Source organism: Daphnia pulicaria, chromosome 1, assembly GCF_021234035.1.
Source record: "Daphnia pulicaria isolate SC F1-1A chromosome 1, SC_F0-13Bv2, whole genome shotgun sequence".
Lineage (NCBI taxonomy): Eukaryota > Metazoa > Arthropoda > Branchiopoda > Diplostraca > Daphniidae > Daphnia > Daphnia pulicaria.
In genome coordinates this window covers 13,576,484-13,596,408 of record NC_060913.1, presented here as the reverse complement: position 1 = coordinate 13,596,408, position 19,925 = coordinate 13,576,484, and the positions used below count along the sequence as shown (strand labels likewise).

Genomic DNA, 19,925 nt, shown 5'->3' with positions numbered 1-19,925 from the left:
ATTTATCTAATTCTTCTTTTCTCTCTTCGCCTTTTTCCATTCATTCCGGGGCAAAGGAAATCGAGTGAGGGCGATCACGGCCGACGGCTTCATAGTCGGAACAATCAAACTCTATATTATCAGTTCTTATTACGTGTCTGTGCGTGTGTGTGTGTGTGTGTTTTTTCCTCGTAATAGCCGATAACAAATCAGCGGCTTGATGGCTAGCGCCACCCGCACCATCGGCGGTCATCCGGCCAACTAACATTAAGGCCAATAACCTGCCGAAATAATATAACATGATGAAATAATGAAAAAAAGAAGAAGAAGAAACCTAAACACACACACACACACACACTGCTGACACTGCAACGTTTTTGTGTTCGATTGTCAGTCCGCCCCGGCATTATGTAACACGTACGGAATTTTCTATTAGGCTGGCACCGAGGTGTCAATCTATTTGACAGCTAGACGCCCTCCTTTTTCTTGTCCACTGACATTTGCACCGAGTTCAAAAAAAAGATGTTGGAATTGAATCACACCAAAAGAGCGAGCCCTGTGAACAAGCCATGTGTCGCCCATTCACCGAGGAAATGTCAAAAACGTCAAAGAGTCCAAAATACTACTTTTTTTTTGTTCCACCCACTCTCGATTGGAGATTGTTTCACGGTAGTCTGCCAAGTCCTCCACCCCGTGAAACTGGGGAGGGAAAATATTATTAAGGTGAGTGATTGAAAAGAAGAAGAGGAAGAAAACAATGCGTCTAAAAAAAATGAAATAACATCGTGAGAGGTTTCTAATGATAAATAAAAGAAGAAAAAATAAACTGTTGCTTCGGTGTTTCGCTATTGTCGGGAGGCCGGAGATGGGGGGGAAGCCTGCGGACAACAACAACGTTGCTCTGATTAAGAGAACAAACGCTACCTAATTACTGCCATTAAAGCCGGCAAGTTCGGGAGTGCCAGGCGACTGTGCACTCAAACAGGAAAGAAGAAGAAGAAGAAGTAAATGAAATGAAAAAAAAAAAATAGAAAGAACGTCGTCGCAAGGAGAAAGAAAGGAGGGAATAAGTAACAAGAAAGAAGGGAACAAACAATAAGTCTTGTGTGTGTGTGTGCCAGTGAAGAGAGAGAGAGAAGAACAAGTCTTTTCTTTCACGCCAAAGTGAAGCTAATTTACCATTCACGGCAGAATAAATTGAATGCGATGGGAACGAACAGGGAGAGAAAAAAAGACGAAAGAGATGGCCAAGGACGGAAAAAGAAACAAGGTCCCAGCTTCTTCTTCTTAACTTCCAATTTGAAACCTATAATTCCCTTGAATCCACCCTTTCCTTCTGTACCCGCACGACGGAAGTGTCTCTACAACGAACAAAAGGGGGAGGAGGGATTGAGCTTAGGGTGAGAGAGAAATTGTACGATTTTTAATTGGACTCGAGAGAAGAAATTCGGGAAGGAAAGACGAAGAAAAAAGGAAAATAGCTTCGATAATAATGAGTTTGTAATTGCTAGGTTGGAAACATGATTAAAGCCGACCGCAAAACTACCCAGTGGGAAGAAGGTGGTGGTGGTGGAACGTCGACGTCGTGAGGTGGGGCGGCAGGGGCGGTGAAAGAAGCACTACGAAGGACGACGACTAAGACTAAGAGGAGTCGCCCTCATTTTCCCGATGTGGTTAACATCCCCGAGAGACCGCCATTCACGGCCATTGTGTTTGCCTAGGCTCTAGGACTAATTTATGATTCATTACTGATACCGCCCCATCACTAGACACAGCAACCAAGTGTTTCTCATCAATGTGAGGGCTGTGAATGACTCGTCACCTTGCAGATGTGGGAGTTACCTGAATGACGATGGGCTGGGATATAAGTGTGTGTGGGATTTACCTTGGTCCTGTCGAATTTCTTGAACTCTTCGTCCACCAGGATCTTGGAATAGACAGAACGTGTCAGAGCTGACCTGAAGTAGGGCCTGGTTGTGGGTGTTGTTGCCGGAAGACACTCTTGGCAGCCGGCAGTATCACAGGAATCAACTGTTCTGGAATGGAGCGAAACACTATCCATCCTGCCCGCTGAGCCAGGCATTGTGGCTGTTGCACTGAGGCACAGAAGCAAGCAGCAAAGAAACTGCGTGGTGGGCTTCAGTCGATAATTAACGAGTTCACATGCGTGCCACAACAAGCAGGGCATGGGAAACTTTCTCATCAAAACGGACGATCTAATTGATGCTTGATGTGGAAATATTAAGATGCCGTGCGACTACTTTTTCCGCTTGATTATAGTGTGACTTTCAATGCAACGAGAGTGGGCTGAGCCTAGACAGCATAAATAACAACAGCATATGCTTTTAACGAAAGCATTCAAAAAATCTCGAGCTCTTATTGTCGTTCTTTTTCATAAAAATGTGGGCTGCAGCAGACGACGTCAACGTGATCGATGAAAAAGGTGAGGGCTAAACAGCAACTTGGCGGGCGGGCTCGATCGTTATTTATTCTCTGCAGAGAAAAGAAACGAAAATACATGCAACGAAATTGCGATGCATCAATTGAACCTCGTGATTTTTTCTCCTGCCATTTTCATTCATACAAGAAAATGACATTTAATGCACGCGGGAATGATGCGAAACAACTGCCGGCAACAAAATCAGACACGACTCGCCAGCAGACACGCGAAACTAAAGAGACATTCTCCGAATAGTCTTGTGATCCCAAGCGGATCTTCAATATGTTTAACGTCCTGTTGTACCACAAAACAAAATACTGGACCATAAATAACCTCGAGTATAGTACAGTGAGGAGGATACAACACCGTACGATGAGAACAAAAAACAAAGTAGACTGTCTACCGCCATTTTTGAATTCCGGTGCATACATAATACATGTGGCCAACGAAGAACGGAGGGAAAAAAGATTTTTTTTTTTTTCTTCTTTTATTTTTCTTCCATGCACATCCGACGTATGCATAGTATACATGTATTACGCACACAAAAATATAAGCCCCTATAAGGTCTAACATTTCCTTCATATATATACCTGTGACCACAAAATCTATTGTGAATCGTTATGACAAGAAGAGAGGGGAAAGATTTCTTAGCCTTTTTATTATTATTATTATTATTATTTTCCCTCTACTGTATGTGAGAGTGTAGCAACCCCCATCAGGATTTTGGTGAATGATGGGAGGGTAAGTTTCTTTTTTTCTTTTTCTTCTAGAAAAATAGAAATCGGTTTGTTTTGTGAAGCTGGCCGTTGCATCCCAGTGTCGTTTGTCACACCCTGGGCCACAGGGTGGAACATGAGAATAAAAACTTTTGGGGTATAAGAAAAAAAGAAAAAAAAAATGAAACAACTACAAAAATAAGAAGCTGTTGGAATTGGTAGATGGCACGTCCCTGAGCACACAGTCACATCTATACCTGCCAGCTACCCATGAACGTATTATGGGTCAAAGGTTTCCTGAACTGTGTCTAGCTTGGAGAACCCCCCACATTGGTATTATTCGTTATTTTCTCCCCCCTCCCGATCCTGTACTATACTGGAAGAAAGAAAGAAAGAAGAAAAAGAATAAAGGTGCAGCCGTGCAAGAAGACGGACGGACGATGAAGGAGCTAATGAACGCGACTCTCCATCCGTCCGTCTCTCTCTCTCCCCCCAATGGGTGGAATGCTGTTGGAAAAAGACAGACACACACACACACACACAGCACACACACAGAAAGACATTGTGAACGGGTTGCTGTTGGAATGAAGAATGGGTCAGGAGAGAAATGATAATAATAATAAAAAAGAAGAGAAAAGTAAAGAAAAGGCAACTCTCGTCGTCGTCGTCAGAAGAAGAAGAAGAAAGAAGAAAGAAGAGGAAAAGAGCCCCATAAAAAGATCTGGTGAACCTTGTTAAACGTCAGCGTTTATTAATGACCGATTGGAATCAGCTGGGGGACGAGGTATATAAGGTATACGTACTCTACTGCGCCGAGGAATATATATATATCTATAAGAGAGAAAAAAAAGCCCCCAAAGGGAGTTGGGAATGGAGCGAAAGAGTGAGCTGGCTGGCACTGTGTGTGCGTACTACTACTACTACACCAATGTGGCGCAAAAAGATGGAGGTTCCAATGCCCAGATTAACAGCGCCGATAACCTAACCAGCCGTGTGTGCCCTGTAGCAGCAGCCAGCAAAACAACCCTCAAAGCAACAAAAATATAAAATAAATGATGTAATCTCTAGTAAAAGAAGAAGAAGAAGAAGAATTTCATATTTTGTTGACGAAAAACTCAACGTTTCCCAAGGCCCGCGCCGCACTTGTTCTCGTTGCACCGTCCTTGATTTCATTGCGTCGGACAGAGAGAGAGAGAAGAGAATATTACATCCACTCGAGAAATAAATGGGAATAAATATTTACTATTATTATGTATACCGTAGACATCTAATGTTATAAGGAGAACACAGAGAGACTCTCTCTCCGTCTATAGATGGAGTTGAGGAGATGAGAAAAGAAAGAACTGAATGCATCCAATCTCGGTGTTATTCAACGTGACAGGAAATTGAGCGACTTGGTCGTGAAACCCCCATCACCCCATCCATCCACCACCCCCTCCTCCTCCGCATAACAAGAAGAAGTAAAATAAAAAAAAAGTGTTTGTTAGTATCCAAGGAGAGAGAAAACAAATTTTTTTTTTAGAAAAGAGGGGGGAGGCTTTCTAGATTATATATTTGAAAATAAATAAAAATACCAAAAATTTCCACATGATCACACGCAGGAACGCAAGAGAGCGGCCCCCGGGTTTCGGTGTAGTGCGCAACGGGCGACTCACGCTTTTTGATATGCACCATCAATTTCTGTATCTTCCCTTTTTTCTTTTCTTCAATTTTTTTTTCCGTGTGTTTTTTTTAATGCGCCCAACAACAACAACAACAACAACAATCCCCTTTAAAAAAAAAAAACGAAACGAAATAAGAAGATTCTTCTTCTTTTGATGAGCCAAGAACTGTGACTCTTTCTTTTTTGCCCTATTCAATCAGAAATGCCAACACACACACAGAGAGAGTCTATAGTCTGAAGAGAGGAGAGTGTTGTCATCCCTATTTCATAGCTGCTCTACCGTGTGTTCCATCCCGGAAATTTATTCACAACAACAAGAAGAAAATGTCTTTTTTTCTTCTTCTTCTTTGGTAACTATTATCTAAGAAAATATAGAGCTTTTTTGGGGGGGATTGAATATCACGCTCTGTGTAATTATCCAAGTGTGACTGACTGCGTCGTCACAGCAGCAAATCACCATCTGTGTTGGCGTGCCATGCCGTTTGTACACACATAGTGGACTCGAGGAAATGTGGAGACTCATCGCCTCATCCCGCCGGTGTGCAGTGTGTGACAGTCGACTGCATTTCGGGAATGAACGAAAAAAAAAGTCAATTTCTATAGTCTCCCACCATCATGATTTAGCCATTCACCGCGGGACCGCATCACGGCGAGAGAAGAAGATGATTGTGTTTTTAACTTTTTTTTTTTTTTTTTTTTCTTCTTTTTCTTTTGTAATTAATTCGGAAATGATGAAGAAAAAGTATCTAAACATTCGGAAGGGAGTTGTTGCAATTTTCCCATCATTGTCTCTCCAGTTCTCTCTCTCTCTCATTCCTTTTTATATATATAATGTGTATACACGCGTGTAGAACAAGCAAAGTCATTCTGGTCGCATTTGATTACGTCGTGTGTTATTGGAGAGAGAGAGAGCGTGGGTAAACCCTTGAAATGGTTAATTACCATAAATCAGAACCTATATAAGAGAGATCAACGCCTATTTTCCCTAGTGCTCAACTAAGAACAACACAAATGCAGTTAACGACACACTACCCAACTATCTCTCTCTTCCGAGATGGATATAATCCCGAAAAAAAAAAAGAACTCATTTACGAAAATCCCCACAATGGAAATGGACGCCAGACACTTGCGCACATCATCTCTGTATAGAGACGATCCTGCAATGAAAACGGCGGCCATTGAAATATTTGTATTTTTTATTCCGGGCGGAATTCCTTTCTTAGGTAAAGTAGTGTACTGCTGTTGCTGGAGGAGCGTCTATATATCTAAAACACAGACACGCAATTTGTCCACGAGCATAAACAGCTCAGTGACACGACTGTTTATCACCGAGATGATTATTACGAGCGTTTTCTCTTTTTAGCCTCAAGGAAGAAAAGGAGCGTTGAAAATGACGTCTCACGGGTTGTGTGTCTCTGTGTGTGTATAATTTGTCGGTGACATTTATTTATTTCGTATTAATCAGCATTCGAAATCTCCATTCGGGTCGTCTGCGTAAATCAAATCAAATGAAAAAGAAAAAAAAAAGAAAAACTTTTTTCTCTCCGAGAGACGGGCGTCGTAAAAAATGGAACAAAAGACTCGAGCGATTCACATGAAGAACTAAGATTATCTATTGTCATCTCAATGCTGGAACTATTATCCCCCCCCCCTCCTCCCTAAAGTTTGTTTGTTTGTTTTTTTCTTTCTTATTTCCCCCTTTTTATTTTAATATTTTGACTGCTTTTGACTCAAAATTTACGACCAATCCGAGTGCGGCTGCATGGAAATAATTCATTCTTTTATTTTTTATAATAAGTACGTCGCCCGGGTATGACGAGGTATATATACATACATACAGTAAATGTGTCTATCGTATAAATAAATAAATATTTAAAACAAAAAAAGAAAAAGAGTAGAGTCCCTTTATTTTTTCTCCCCTACTGTCTCAAGCGTACAATGTCTCAACGGTGCGATAAATTCTGTATGCAGATGACAGGCGAATTTGAGTAAAAAAAGGAAGAAAGAAAAAATATATTAAAAGGGAGAGGGAAAACGCAGGCGCATTTCGACTACTACTACTATTGTTTCTGTTCTTATTTCCACACTATTCCTAGTTTCCAATCCAAACGATCCCGAATATGATGATTTCCACTCCTTTGGGGTGGGAATATCTTTGACTCGAGGATCAAAAGGCTTCCCTTGTGCAGAGCAATATCTACCCATCCACCCATCCAACCATCCATCCATCCATCGCTTCTATACATTTTTGTTATCTAAATATAAAGACAAAGAGATGATGATGGAGAGAGAATAAATAAAAATGGGAGGGAAATGGCTTTTGATCCTGCCGGATGAGAGAACCTACACAGTCTCACTTGAGTGCGATTGATATTCTAATCAGCTGAGACAATTTCATCGTCACGATTCAAAATGGCAGCCCTAGCCTGTCCTCCTCCCCAATAGGCATAAAGGGACGGCGGAGAAATAACGCTCGGCTGATGCGGAAACGTTATTCCAATCCGACTGTTATATGTGCATGCGACAGAGAGAAATAAGAGGGTGAAGCAAGAAGAAGAAGAGTGAACACACACACACACACACAAAAGGAAAAGGGAGAAAGAAAAGAAATGTATATATAGAGTGAGAGAGAGAGAGAGTATAATACAAGAGAAAAAGTATTGATTGGTTGTCAAGGCGTCGTCGACGTCGTCGGAGGTGAAAGGTCTGGTTTGTTACCGCAGATTGATTATTCAAGTTGAACGATTGCTTTTTAACTGCTGCACGGAGAGGATAGAGAAAGAGAGGGGGAGAACGAGGAGGTGTACATGTTTGTACGCTGCGTGAATTGTGTTGTCAACTCGACATCCTAGCGCGACCAAAGTATTTTCAAAGAGATAAATTTATGGGAAAATCAACATTTAAAAAAATCTACTTTTCTCTCTCTCCCCCGCAGAGTCTACCAAACGACCTCTTTTGTGAATTCAATTGATTTTCTTGATTTCAATTTCCTTTGATTTTTTTTCCTTCAAAAAATAAAACAAAATAAAAACTCTTCCCCATAGTGACAAACGCCCACGAGAAAAATTCAACTCGACTTTTACCTTGCCTGGAAGACTGGAATGTTGTCCATTGCACATGTTGTTACATCTGGGACACTGACACAACGACTGACACTTGGCAGTCAATAAAATCTTAGTCCAGTGTTGCCATCGACGCTTGTCCCTTTGTTTCTGATTTACGCCACCCCTTTAAAACCTAAAAGAAAATGATGAAATTTCAACTTGGTCTTTTCGGGATAAAGATCGGGAAATATATTCCAGACACACTGGTCGTGTGTAAAAGGTGGAGGCCAAATTACAGTTAAGAGGCACCTGCATGAAACCTGCCTATGTACCGTAATTACCAACCGAAAAAAAGAGAAAAAAAGCGTCGAACATAGACACACAGACAGACACATAAGACGGAAAAAATGAAAGATAATTGTGCACACATCACATGTATGCATAATCTTTTCGAGTTGGTACGAGGAGGATTTCTTGATGAGCGGCATCAGCCCGGAGCGCTCTAGATTATTATCAAGTCTTCATAGTATCTATACGCTATTATAGGCGTTGCATATGTAAAAGGAAACTCTCTCTCTCCTTTTTATGATCATTATTGATTTCCCTCTTGTATAACAAAAAGGACGACAAATTCACGATCTCGCCGGGCTCGTGGGAACATTAGCGCTATTATTCGCTGTGATTACACACAACAAAGTGTGATACTACTACGTATACCGCCGACGCTCTGCTAAATATAATAACAAGGTATATATATAACAAAAAAAGAATAAATAAAAATAAAATTCTGTGCATGTAGAAACTCGAGTTTGTGTAAATATTTTATTTGCTTTTTTTCTGACGGGGAATATAATGTACCAACGGTACAAGATGAAGAAGAATCAAAAGAAAAAGACGAGCAGCAGAAGGTGGAATGACAGATGCAGGATGATGATGAGACGACAAGATTGTGTCGTGAGCCTCGTCGTGATGAGAGATCCGCTTCTACCCTCCTATAGATCCCGACTTTTTATAATAATAATAATAATAATTGAATAGGAGAAGAAGAAGAAGAAGAAAAAGCTTTGGCTCTCTCTCACTGTCGACGCGCTGTGTAGACCTAATACTATATACCGACGCGCTGGATCGGTAATTGCACCTTCTATGTGATGCCTTACCAGCATATTAGATCCCATCATCCCTCGACAGACGATTTCTATAGGCTCTCCTTTCCCAATATCTTCTCTAAACTTGTCACCGAGTACAATTTATAAAAAAAAAGGGGGGAGAGAACCCGCCATTTCCGTTCTCCAGCAAAGTTATTTGATTAAAACTTTCGTCTCCAGGCTCGGAGAAAGAAGAGAGAGAGAGAGAGAAAGAAAAAAAAAGGGAAAATACCAAATGACATTTATTTCTTTTCTTCAGGACGGAGGGATTGGATCTCGGCCGCCATATTGGATCCTTCCCGCCACTGTTTTCCTTTTCCCCTCCTTTGCATACATATATGTGTAGTTTAGATATGCAGAAGAGACAGAGCACCACCGATCAATACGAACAACATTTATTTTTGAACGGACTGGCGTCGGCGTAGTTGACAGTGCGGTGCTGGTGGACTCTGCATTTAAAAATTGACGTTTTACAGTTTATGCTTTCGCTTATTCTCTCCGCCTGATGAATTATTTTCGGTTTGAGCTCATTCGTCAATTTTACATAATTATTTGAGTTTACGAATGTTAAGTGAGAAAGAGGAAAGATCTGTGGACGTCCTTCCATCTTGTTCGGGAGTGTGGCAAGAGTGGGCGGAGCGCTAGACTCTCATTGGCTGCAGCTGCCCTGCACCTTCCTCCCATCTCATTTGAATAGGCGAGCGCAGAGGAAGAGGATGGAAAACACAGTGGACGTAATGGGGGGCCCCACCCTAAAAATAAAAGAAAGAAAAGAAAAATCCAGCGCTCTACATTCTCTCCGCGTCATTTGGTTTTTATTGGGCACAGTCCGTGTATACGGTTCTCTTTGATTAGTTTCATTACGCAAATTCACGTCAACTCAACAAAACCGGAACTCGATTCCAGGAAAAAAAACTGAAAATTTGAACAAAACAAAATGAATGCCCCTTTTTTCATTTTATGTTTTTCACTCTAGCGGCTCTTTTTCTTTTTTACTGCGCGCACATATAAATATTCTCGACTCATTAATTTCCTTCTCTTTCCCACCTGTGAGAGAAGTTAAAAATGAACCGAGAAAGAGACTGACGGGTTGACAAGTTTTTTGTATTGCCAGAAGCCACGATAAATTCTACAGAAAGAACAGTCAGCATCCATCACATTGTAATATATACTGCCCCATCATCTCACGAAAGACAAAATGAATTCGAACACAACAACACAATTTTTTCTGGTTGGAAAAAAAAAACAAAATAATAATAATTAATTAGTTTAAGTTTGATAAGAATCGAGGCGGGAATGACAAACGCTGTTTGGTGGAATAATTCCCGTTCAAAAACAAAAATATCAAATCAAAAGAAGCGCGGAAACGAAATCGATAAACACTCATCAAAACAAATGAGGGGGGTACATCATCATCACATCATCGTAAAATAGAGAAAGAGAATTTCGAAATTCGGAATGAGCCGTCATCATCGGCGATCGTCTTTTGTGTGATGCGAATCAAGAAACCAACAAATCAAATCAAACATCGAAAAATGAAGAGCTCGCGAAAAAAAAAGTGTCGTAATTTCAAATGATAAATTCAAAATTAAAACACACACACACACACACATACAAACTATATGAATGATATAATACAACTTGTTTTTTTCTTTCTTTGTGTGAGGAAGGTGGCGTGAAAAAAAAAATCCCCTCCCGGACTTTTGGGGTGAAATAAGTTATTAAGACCATTTTTCGATAGCCTTATTTTTTTTCAATTAACTTTTTTTTTTTGCAGCTGGAATTAAAAACTATGACATCATAATAATAAAAAAAAGGGGGAGGGAGCCGGTTGACGAAATAATGACCATGTTTTTTCATCATGAGAGAGAGAGAGATAGAAAATAAAAGAGAGAGAGAGAGAGAGAGAAATAGATATTACATACACTGAATGTCAGCCATGGAATCCCAAGGCTCTGGGCCGTGTATACATAACCACACACACGCATACACACACATACGCACACACAGATTGTTTTTTTTTTCTTTTTTTTTGTAGAGTTGGAGAGAAAGAGAAAAAAAAAATTGTTGTCTGGGAATTAATGACGAAGTTGTTCACGATTTTTTCTTCTTCTTCACGAAACAAACACTCCCCAAAAAGGGGGAAATATTTGAGACTAACACAAACGCGTTGGCGCCTATAGAATTTTCGCCGCTCTTATTTTGTGTATTTGTATACAACAATTTAAAAAAAAAAAAATCTTGGGTTTTGTTTTTTTGCGACTGTTGTTGTTTTTCGCTTATGGATGTTGTCGTCGTCGTCAGAAAGGCTTTATTTGATAGGAACTTGAGTATCCAGGTGAGGTAGCCTTGGATAATGATCATCATCATTGTATATGTAATAATAGAAAACGATCGTGTTGTTTCTCTTTACTTGAATCAACACGCGCACACAGCAGGGGGGCAAATAATAATAATAAGAAAGAAAAACGTTTTGAAACCATCGAAACGCCAATGTAAAACTACAACAGTGTGTATATAATTTAGACTGTCAAACTGGGTCTCCCGTCGCATCATTTGATCCACCTCGTTAAATGGAATATTTCCTCACAGACGACGCATTTCTCTTGAATGGGAGCGAAAAAAGGAATGATTGATACAAGCCTCGATGTTGTTTTTTCTCTGTCTGAATCAAATTCACGTGCCAACAAAACACACGGTCCCGTTTAGTGAGAGAACACGACACGCCAATCAAAAATTGATGGTGGCAACGCTGTTGCTTTGATATTATTGCTGATGGCGCCACTTTTGAAAACAATTTCTTCGGAAAAAAGAAAAAAAAAACGAAGCCGGGCAGCGAATGAATTGGGGGGCCATAAAAGCAAAAGAATAATAATAAAAAAACAAAACAAAACAAACAACACCACAAGGTTTTTTTTTTGTTTCTTTTCGTGTGTATATAACGAGAGATGGCGTCACGACAGCTCCAACAAGACGACAGTGAGAAAGAGGAGAGAGAGAGAGAGAACGAAGATAATTTCGACCGAAAAAGTACTTTTTTTGACGCTCACAAATAATTTCCAATAAAAAATTAAAATAAAAACGTACAGGAAAAAAAAGACGCGGAAATGAAAAATTTCGGGAGTCCCTCCCGATTTTTCTTTGTTGAAAAAAAAAACTTCCATATTGAATTGATTTTTTGTATGTTTTGCTTCTTCTTCTTCTTTTTCTTCTTCTTCGATAACAAGGCTTTCGACGTAGGAACGTTCGTTCGTGGTGCTTGTGGACAAAGCAATAGGCGTTGTATAATATATTCAGAGATAAAATGGGGGGGGGGGGGGTTCATTGGGAGAGAGGTAATTCTTCACAAAAAAAAAGAAATCTTGTCTCGCACAACACATTCGCCTCAATTTTCTTTTTCCTTCCCCGTTGATATGACGACAGGGCGACGGGAGCGAAAAAATTGGTGGGGGGGAGGACTTGGTAATTTAATAAAAACAAAAAAAAACGTGATTTTTAATTAATGAAATCGTATAGATTCAAATGAGCCGTTGGCACCCCCCGGATCATCTCTCTCTCGGCTCTCAATTGTTTTTTATCTCTCGCCCAAAAAATATCCAGCCCAATGACATTTCTCGAAATAAAATCATCGAGAGGCAGGGAGAGAAATTTGAAAAAGGGGGGGGGGGGGTGGAATAGTTAAGTCATGTAACAAATTGCGGGAGTAAAAAGTGTGGGTTCTTTTAAAAATAAATGAAATAGAGACTTGCACGCAGACACATAGCAAATATGATGTAAAAAAACACGGGTGAGGTGGGTGGGGGGGGGAGGGGCGATATCGGGACGGGAGGGATTGTAAATTTGAACAGACGATGACATCAACGACGACCAAAAAAAAAACCAATTTGGGGAAAAATTGTCTTTTTCTTAACTTTTTTTTTGTTTCTTTTTAAATATGATTTAAATTTTTATTATTATTTCAATTATTATTATTATTAATTATTATTATATATGTATGTACTGGTTATCACTACGTGAAATAGGAACCATGTGAGAATATACCCGGAGTGATGGATCGCCACGAGCGACAGACAAATCGCGACCAAAGTTCCGCGATCTTCTTCGCCGCGCAAACGAGTCCAAACACAAACCGGAATATTGTAATGGAGGGAAGGGTTTTTTAGAGAATAGTAGTGGTAGTAGTATATAGGAGTAGTAGAGTGCCAAACACACGGTACATATACAGTACACACACACACGCACGTCAAACAGACACAGCACACAATCACACACACACACACAAAACGAGAGCGTTTGTTTTTCTTCTTCTTTCCTTTTTCGTTCGGTGAATCTTTTCGGGACTCGTGACCAAAAATTTAAAAAATGTTTGTCGACACTGAAAAATCGTTCCAGGGTCATCTGTTGTCGAATTGTTTTTTTCTTTTTTTCTTGCTAGGTTTATTGGTCACGTTCGATGGGCGTTCGTCTTGAATCGGTTGAGTTTGTGTCGAAGAAAAATTAATTCACTTTTTCTTATTTTTTCGGTGGGGTTTTTATCCATTTTTCCTTTTACTGTCCGTAAGTTGCGGCTTTGCGCTGGGCGATGTTGGCGTTGGTATCGCAATCGCCGCTGTTATTTTTGCCTCCAAAGGATGGCGCGACGGTCGATCCTTGTCCGGTGGTGGCTTGGGCCAGGGCCGTCAGCTGCTTGACCACATCCTCGATCTGAGAGCTGAGTCCGCTCGAAGGAGAACTGGACTGGATCGGTGGCAAAAGTGCCAACTGATCCTGGTCAGCTCCCGACCTGCTGGCTGACGTGGTTGACTGGGAGCCGACGTTGCCGTTGAGGACGGTGCCCGTCAATTTGGCCGTCTGGCGACGATGGGCCTCGCCGTTGAGATGATTGCGCAACTCGGCCAACGTCGGGCACTTCTCCTCGCAGGCCATGCACTCGTGTTGCAGCAGGACCAGTCGAGTGGCTCCGCCGCTGGAAGCCGCCGATGATTCGGCCGTCTGCGGGCAGCCGGCCCGTTGGTGTTGCACCACAGCGGCTTCCGAGCCGTAGAGGGTCTGGCAAGCTTTGCACAAGACGCCGACGTCTGTCGAATGAGTGCGGATGAACTTCATTTCCATCGAACTCAAATGCTCAGACAGCGAAGATCGGGTGCTGCCGTCCAGCGTGAAACGGGCCTCCGACACTCCCGACTCGGAGAAAGTCTTGGCGATTTGTTGCAGAGCTGCTGGACTCCGTTGAAGCATGGCCAGCAGGTAATTCTCACCACCTTGTCCCCACATTCCTCCAGGACCTAAACACAAATTGAAAGAAAAACCAAAACAAAATTTTCGTTCATTAAAATATTCAATTAAATTCGGCTTATTCACTTAGAGCTTAACGTCGCTCGGCACTAATCAGTTGCCTTCATCTAAGAAGAACTGGCCATCGTATCCCATTACTCCCAATATAACAAAAGACGCGACGTACGTTACGTAGTACGTTAAGCACCACTTTACTTAATGGGGAAAATCCGGCGGCCAGTTTTTTTCTCTCTCTCTCTCTTTCTCTCTACTAGGCGGGGGAGTGAACAAATGAACGAAGAAGCTCGTGGAGTTTTAAAAATATAACAAAAAAGAGAACATGCGCTAAAAGAAAAAGAAATAATCTCTCTCTCCCCTTTTAAAGGAGGTCATCGGCTTTTATAACTTAATGATGAAGAATGGTCCAACTCTATCAAAGTCCCGGTCTCATTCAATTTCTGGCTATTGAGAAAGAGAGAGAGAGAGAGAGACATGGCAACATAAAAGACAACTCGTCTGATTGCAATTAATTACAAGCCAGGGACACATCCCCTCGTAGCCCTCAGGACATGTAGGAGGAGCGTCTCTAACTAAAGTAGAAGGCAAACGGGATGGCCAGTGGATCGTGAGCAAATTGGACGACGACGACGACGAAGACGACGACGGTCCGTCTTCATTAGAAAAAAGAAAAAGACAACAAAAAATAGCCTCAGACTGGGCGGTGGGCGAGAGCGTTCGCATCGGTTCGTGACAAGGATGTGTCATCAACACGGTCGATTCGATCTGCACGGGCCACGCAGCCGGTCCGGCAACTAGTCAATAATCGAGACGAGAGACAACCAAAATACTTTTCTTTTCTTTTGTTTAGAAAAAAATAAAAATAAAAAAAAAGGAAAAGAAAAGAAAAGGTCTAGTTAATGATGGATATACCCACGATCAACTAATTAACCACATCCCGTCCCGTTTCCTTGATTAATCTATTGTGTTAAGATATGGATGGAATAACTGGCGGTGGCATTGTCGAGGGACCAAGAAGAGCAGACAATCAACGGAATAAACAAGATAGAGAGACAGAGAGAGAAAGACCCATAGAGTACCGACTACTACTACTACAGGATATGCATTACAGAGTTAATGACAATCGTCATTACACACACAGTTGACATTCCTCCGCCTCTTTTAATCAAAAATGACGTCACTAGAGTCGTCGCCAGCGGGGTGAAATTGCGTGTCACGCAATCAAGCGGATGCGCCCAGCGCCAGTGCGGCTATTCGACGGGCATTTCTGGACGCTCAATATATACATGTACTACCCAGAACTCGACAATTAATAAAAGAAGAAGAAAAAGAAAAAAAGAATGAATCAACCGGAAATTCTTCCGTTCATTTCCAAGTTGATTGAATGATTCAATCGGCAGACAGAGACTTTTATACCACGTTCACACTAGTACGTTCTCTCTCTCTCTCTCCCCCAGTAGTTGTTAGTAAATGCTCGTGTAATGTGGGAGTGAAACCCACACACATACACACACACGAGAGAGAGAGAGAGAGAGAGAGAGGAGAGATAAATTGAGGATGTAGAAATCCCCCTCTTCTCTTGTTTTTTTAAATGCGTGTGATAAAAGAGTGGGCCTACCCACATAAAAGAAGAGAGTCCCCCATCCACTCAGCAGAGGCCCGTCGATGTTATTATCACATAGATTGAGGCCTAATGAAGGCCGGTGACCGGCGAATAACAAAAGATGAAGAAGTACATATATATACGACGAACGACGATGTGTGTTGGGGGGGGGGGGCCCTCGTCTATTGCACATTGGGGAATGAAAAGAAGAAGAAGAAAAAGAAAGAAGAAAATAAAAGAAACCTATTGAGAGTGCACTGTGAATGGGTTCTGTTCTTATATACTATATAGGATACGCCGCGCTTTTGATGTAATATGCACGTTCCAGTGCACATCGGGGTCACGCCCGATGGCGCTGCTAATCATTTCTGACTCAAAAACCGACCGCAAGAAGAAGAAACCCCGAGACAAAAGAGAGAGAGAGAGAGTCCAGTCCGGCAAGAGGGTCTCGACGTAATTAGCTCGATGACAGTTCTCCCCCACCCCCCATCTTCTTTCACTACCTTTTGTTCTGCTCGTCTATTGGAAAGAAGATGAGCCTGCCCTGGCCCCTCTTGTGCGGATGAATGAACAATTTCTTAATTAAGCGTGTACATATATTATATATAGATTGTTTATGTGTAATAATCTTTCCGCCTGAAAAGTGCAATTTGATCCGACGGCAGTTTTCTTCGTTCTGGTTCCGGTCGAGAAGAACCCGAGACTCGACAGGGCTCTCCAGTTGCGCGTTTCTACCTTAAATAGCGCCCAGGATGGGAGCAGCGCAGTTCCTTTTTTTTCCTTTTTTTTGAAATGAGCAGCTACTTACAAAACAACCCAATGTATTTTGAGATTGAAATTCAGTCGGATCAACATGGCTGCTGCCGGCCAAGGTAGACCGCAATCAAATTTCAAACCAACCACACAACAAATTCATCGGAGTTGGGGTGGAAGAAAGAAAGAAAAAATATGTTGTTATTATTTTCCATCGAATCTTCTCCGCCAAAAAAAGCTTCGATCGATTATCCTACATTGAATTGGGTGTGTAGCGTGTGTTCCCATTTTCTGATGGGAAAAATTGGGGGAAAAAAGGACGGAAAAACGCTGGAAAATCTAAACACAAGAGCTGCAATGATCCCACGGCCAGAACAAAACGATCCGATGCACAGCCGACAGAAGAAGAAGAAGAAAAAAGAGAAGATAAGGGAGTAGAAAAAAAAGGGCATTGAATCACCCCACCATCGGAAAGAAACAAAACAAAACCCCCGAAAAAAGCTGCTACTGTAGAATGAGAAATAAAAAGCAGTTGCTCGTGTGTGTTTGTGTGTGATACGGATCACAGAAAAATCAGGGGAGAGAGAGAAAAATGATGAGGAGCGGAAGGGAGACCATTAAGCACCGCTCACGTAAGAAGAGCGCCCCCTTTTTTTCCAACATTTTTTTTTTTTTTTGGGTTGAAATAAAAGCATTGATACATGTACTGTGTAGGGAGAGGAAAAAAAAAGAAATCTCCAGGAAGGAGGGATTTATTTATTATGTAAAAGGGAAAGAAAGAAAGTAGGAATTAGTAACGAGGGGGTTCTTTGTGCATAGAAAATAATAATAATACCCGAAATGTCACTTTTCTCTGTTCTCCCCCCCCCCCTATCCTTCAACTTGGAAACCGTTGTGAATATAATTTCGTTAAAAAAAAAAGATTTTGTCCTCGTTTTATTATTATTTTTTTATACAACAGAAGGGGAGAAGATGAAATTGCGATTTAAGGGCGACCACACCCGCATCATTTTTATCCATTTTTAATTACACAAGCTGATATTTTTAACTTGAACTAAATGTTTTCCTTCTTTCCCTCTCGGTGATGGGGTACAAGATAAAAAGACGTTTCGGACCGCAGTCACGAGATAACGAAAATGGAGAGACGAGAAAAAAAAAACTAGAAAAGAGATCGAAATCTGGATCGACAGCTGTCCATCAACCGACCACTTTGTCCGTTATTGCCAAGTTGATAGGAAGCATTTTGTACCTAGTTTGTTATTTTCTCTTATTTCTGGTAATCTGACAGACTCCACAGACGTGCTCTACCTTGCCTAACTGATTTTTTCCAAGTCCCAGACAAAACAAAAAAACAAGCCAGAAAAGAAAAAAAGAAAAACCTCGACTGGAAAAATCAAAAAGCAGCATCGGCAGCAGATGTGTCACCTTTTGCTTGTACAAGTTTAGCGGGCGGTATAATATATAAGAAAGAAGGGGGCAGGAAAGGAAACCGAGGGGGGATGTGAACAACATATATAATATATATCTAGAGGTAAGAAATCTCTTCTTCTTCAAGGAAATGTCTAAAGTTTTTAACCTTTTTTGACACAAAAGCGCGAGTGCAAACTCAAAAGATTCTTTTCTTCTCCACTCTGTGTGTGTGTGTGTTTGGATGAGGGGGATATATAGCAGTAATCGTAAAAATAAGGAAAAAGAAGTTTGGTGCCCAGGTGCTGCTGCTGTTGTGTCGGCAGCGCTACGGGCGCGCAGGTAAAGAACATGCGCGATTGTAGGGAGGGGATTTTCAAAACGATTAATGACAGTTTACTACTTTTTTTCTTCTCTAAATACTGGACAACATAAAAGAGCTAAACATTTTCAAACGTCTTCTCTTTTTGATATAATGGAATCAAAATCGTGGCGGTGGTGGTGGGGGCGGAGTGGAATGAAAATCCAAGCAGCTGAGAGAAAAAAAAAGAGAGAAAATTTGTTTCAATTCATCACACGCCATTAGTTCCGTCCGCGAGGAGTTTGCTCAATGAATGAAAATTTTCTCTAGACCTCGGCACTGTCAAGCTCATTACAAAAACCCAAGCCCATCGAAATCAATCAGAAAAGACGTGCTGGCCCCAAGAGCAATGGGGGGATTCGGAATATGTTTAAGTCGCAGTCGCATAACCAAAAAATCAAAAGGGAAAAAAATAAGGAGATCGTATAGAGCCGGTGAATCACATCCTAGCTCCGGTCGTGAGACTCACATACATCTACATATCTAATATTTTTTTTTTTAGACTCCACACGGATCGGAATGCGGTTTGATTGACCGCGGTGACATGAATATTCAAGTGACTCCTCCGAAGAGAGGAGTCCATCCAAGGCAATACACCACCAAACCGCATTTTTTTTTTCAGGATGGAATTTGCAATCAAGTTGTTTTTTTCTTCTTTTTCTTATTCTTTTTCTGCGCAATAGAGTGGCGCTGCATGCGGCCGGATTTGTAAGGACTCGGAGCGATTCTCCTTTTGATTTGTTCCTTTTTTCCTTTTTCTTTTCTGCTCGCTTCGTCGTTGTTTAACAATCAAAGAAAAGAAAAGAGACTCTGAACAACAATAAGAGATCGAATGCAAACGGAGATACACATGACGTTGAATGAATATGCTAATCGTGCTCTCCGGCTGGATCGGCACGCGCTACACCGGAATATTCTAATCATCATCATCATGGTCGGATGGTATATGAAGCCCACAAATAAAAAAAATAAAAAAAAGGAAGAATTTGAAAGAAGAAAAAAAAAAGTGTTTAATTATTTGAAAGATCACGTGGATTATTGCCGTGTATATTTAAATGGACAGCTGTGTGGTGTGTGTGTGTGTGTTGGGTTGAGCTGGTGGTATGCGGGATGATGAGGGAACGAAGAGGTTGGTTTTATAATATGCTCCGTGTGTTCTTATAGGTATTGCTCGCACATAGAGAGAGAGTCACACTGTCGGGGGTTGACTGCTGTGAGAGAAGAGTCCGGACGTAAAAGGAGTCATCCACAGCGAGGGGTTTCTTTTTTTTCTCTTTCGTCTTCTCTTCTTTCTTTAACATTTTGGCCTTGTAAGTTGGCGTATGCAGGTAACAAACAACGTCCAACGAAAAAGAGAAAAAAAAAAAGCTTTTGCGATGTGGCTGGTTGATAGTCAGCCCCATCTCCGAGGATTGAAAGCTGCGGGAAAAGAGTGGGGTCCACCTTTTCCTTGGCTCTGCTTCTATACTTTTTATATACATCCTCCCTCACTTATGGCATGCACCATGCAGCGCGACCGGCC

General features: G+C 41.3%; 2 protein-coding genes across 8 annotated transcripts in view; both read right to left on the bottom strand.

Annotated features, from left to right (window-relative positions):
• The window catches only part of LOC124335960 (protein-L-histidine N-pros-methyltransferase-like), a 29,594-nt gene extending 21,631 nt beyond the window's left edge, over positions 1–7,963 (bottom strand). The window contains exon 1 of one of the 2 annotated variants that reach the window (XM_046789478.1): positions 7,882–7,963. In XM_046789478.1, the coding sequence (XP_046645434.1) occupies positions 7,882–7,917 (36 nt within the window). In that variant the 5' untranslated portion in view covers positions 7,918–7,963. Of the gene's footprint in view, positions 1–1,864; positions 2,408–7,881 lie in introns of those variants that run through there. The other variant, XM_046789473.1, reaches the window with a different exon arrangement.
• A 2,107-nt stretch (positions 7,964–10,070) lies between these two features.
• The window catches only part of LOC124330698 (zinc finger homeobox protein 4-like), an 87,935-nt gene continuing 78,080 nt past the window's right edge, over positions 10,071–19,925 (bottom strand). For all 6 annotated transcript variants that reach the window (XM_046788738.1, XM_046788739.1, XM_046788737.1 and 3 more), the window contains one exon: positions 10,071–14,272. In XM_046788738.1, the coding sequence (XP_046644694.1) occupies positions 13,536–14,272 (737 nt within the window). In that variant the 3' untranslated portion in view covers positions 10,071–13,535. The remainder of the gene's footprint in view (positions 14,273–19,925) is intronic.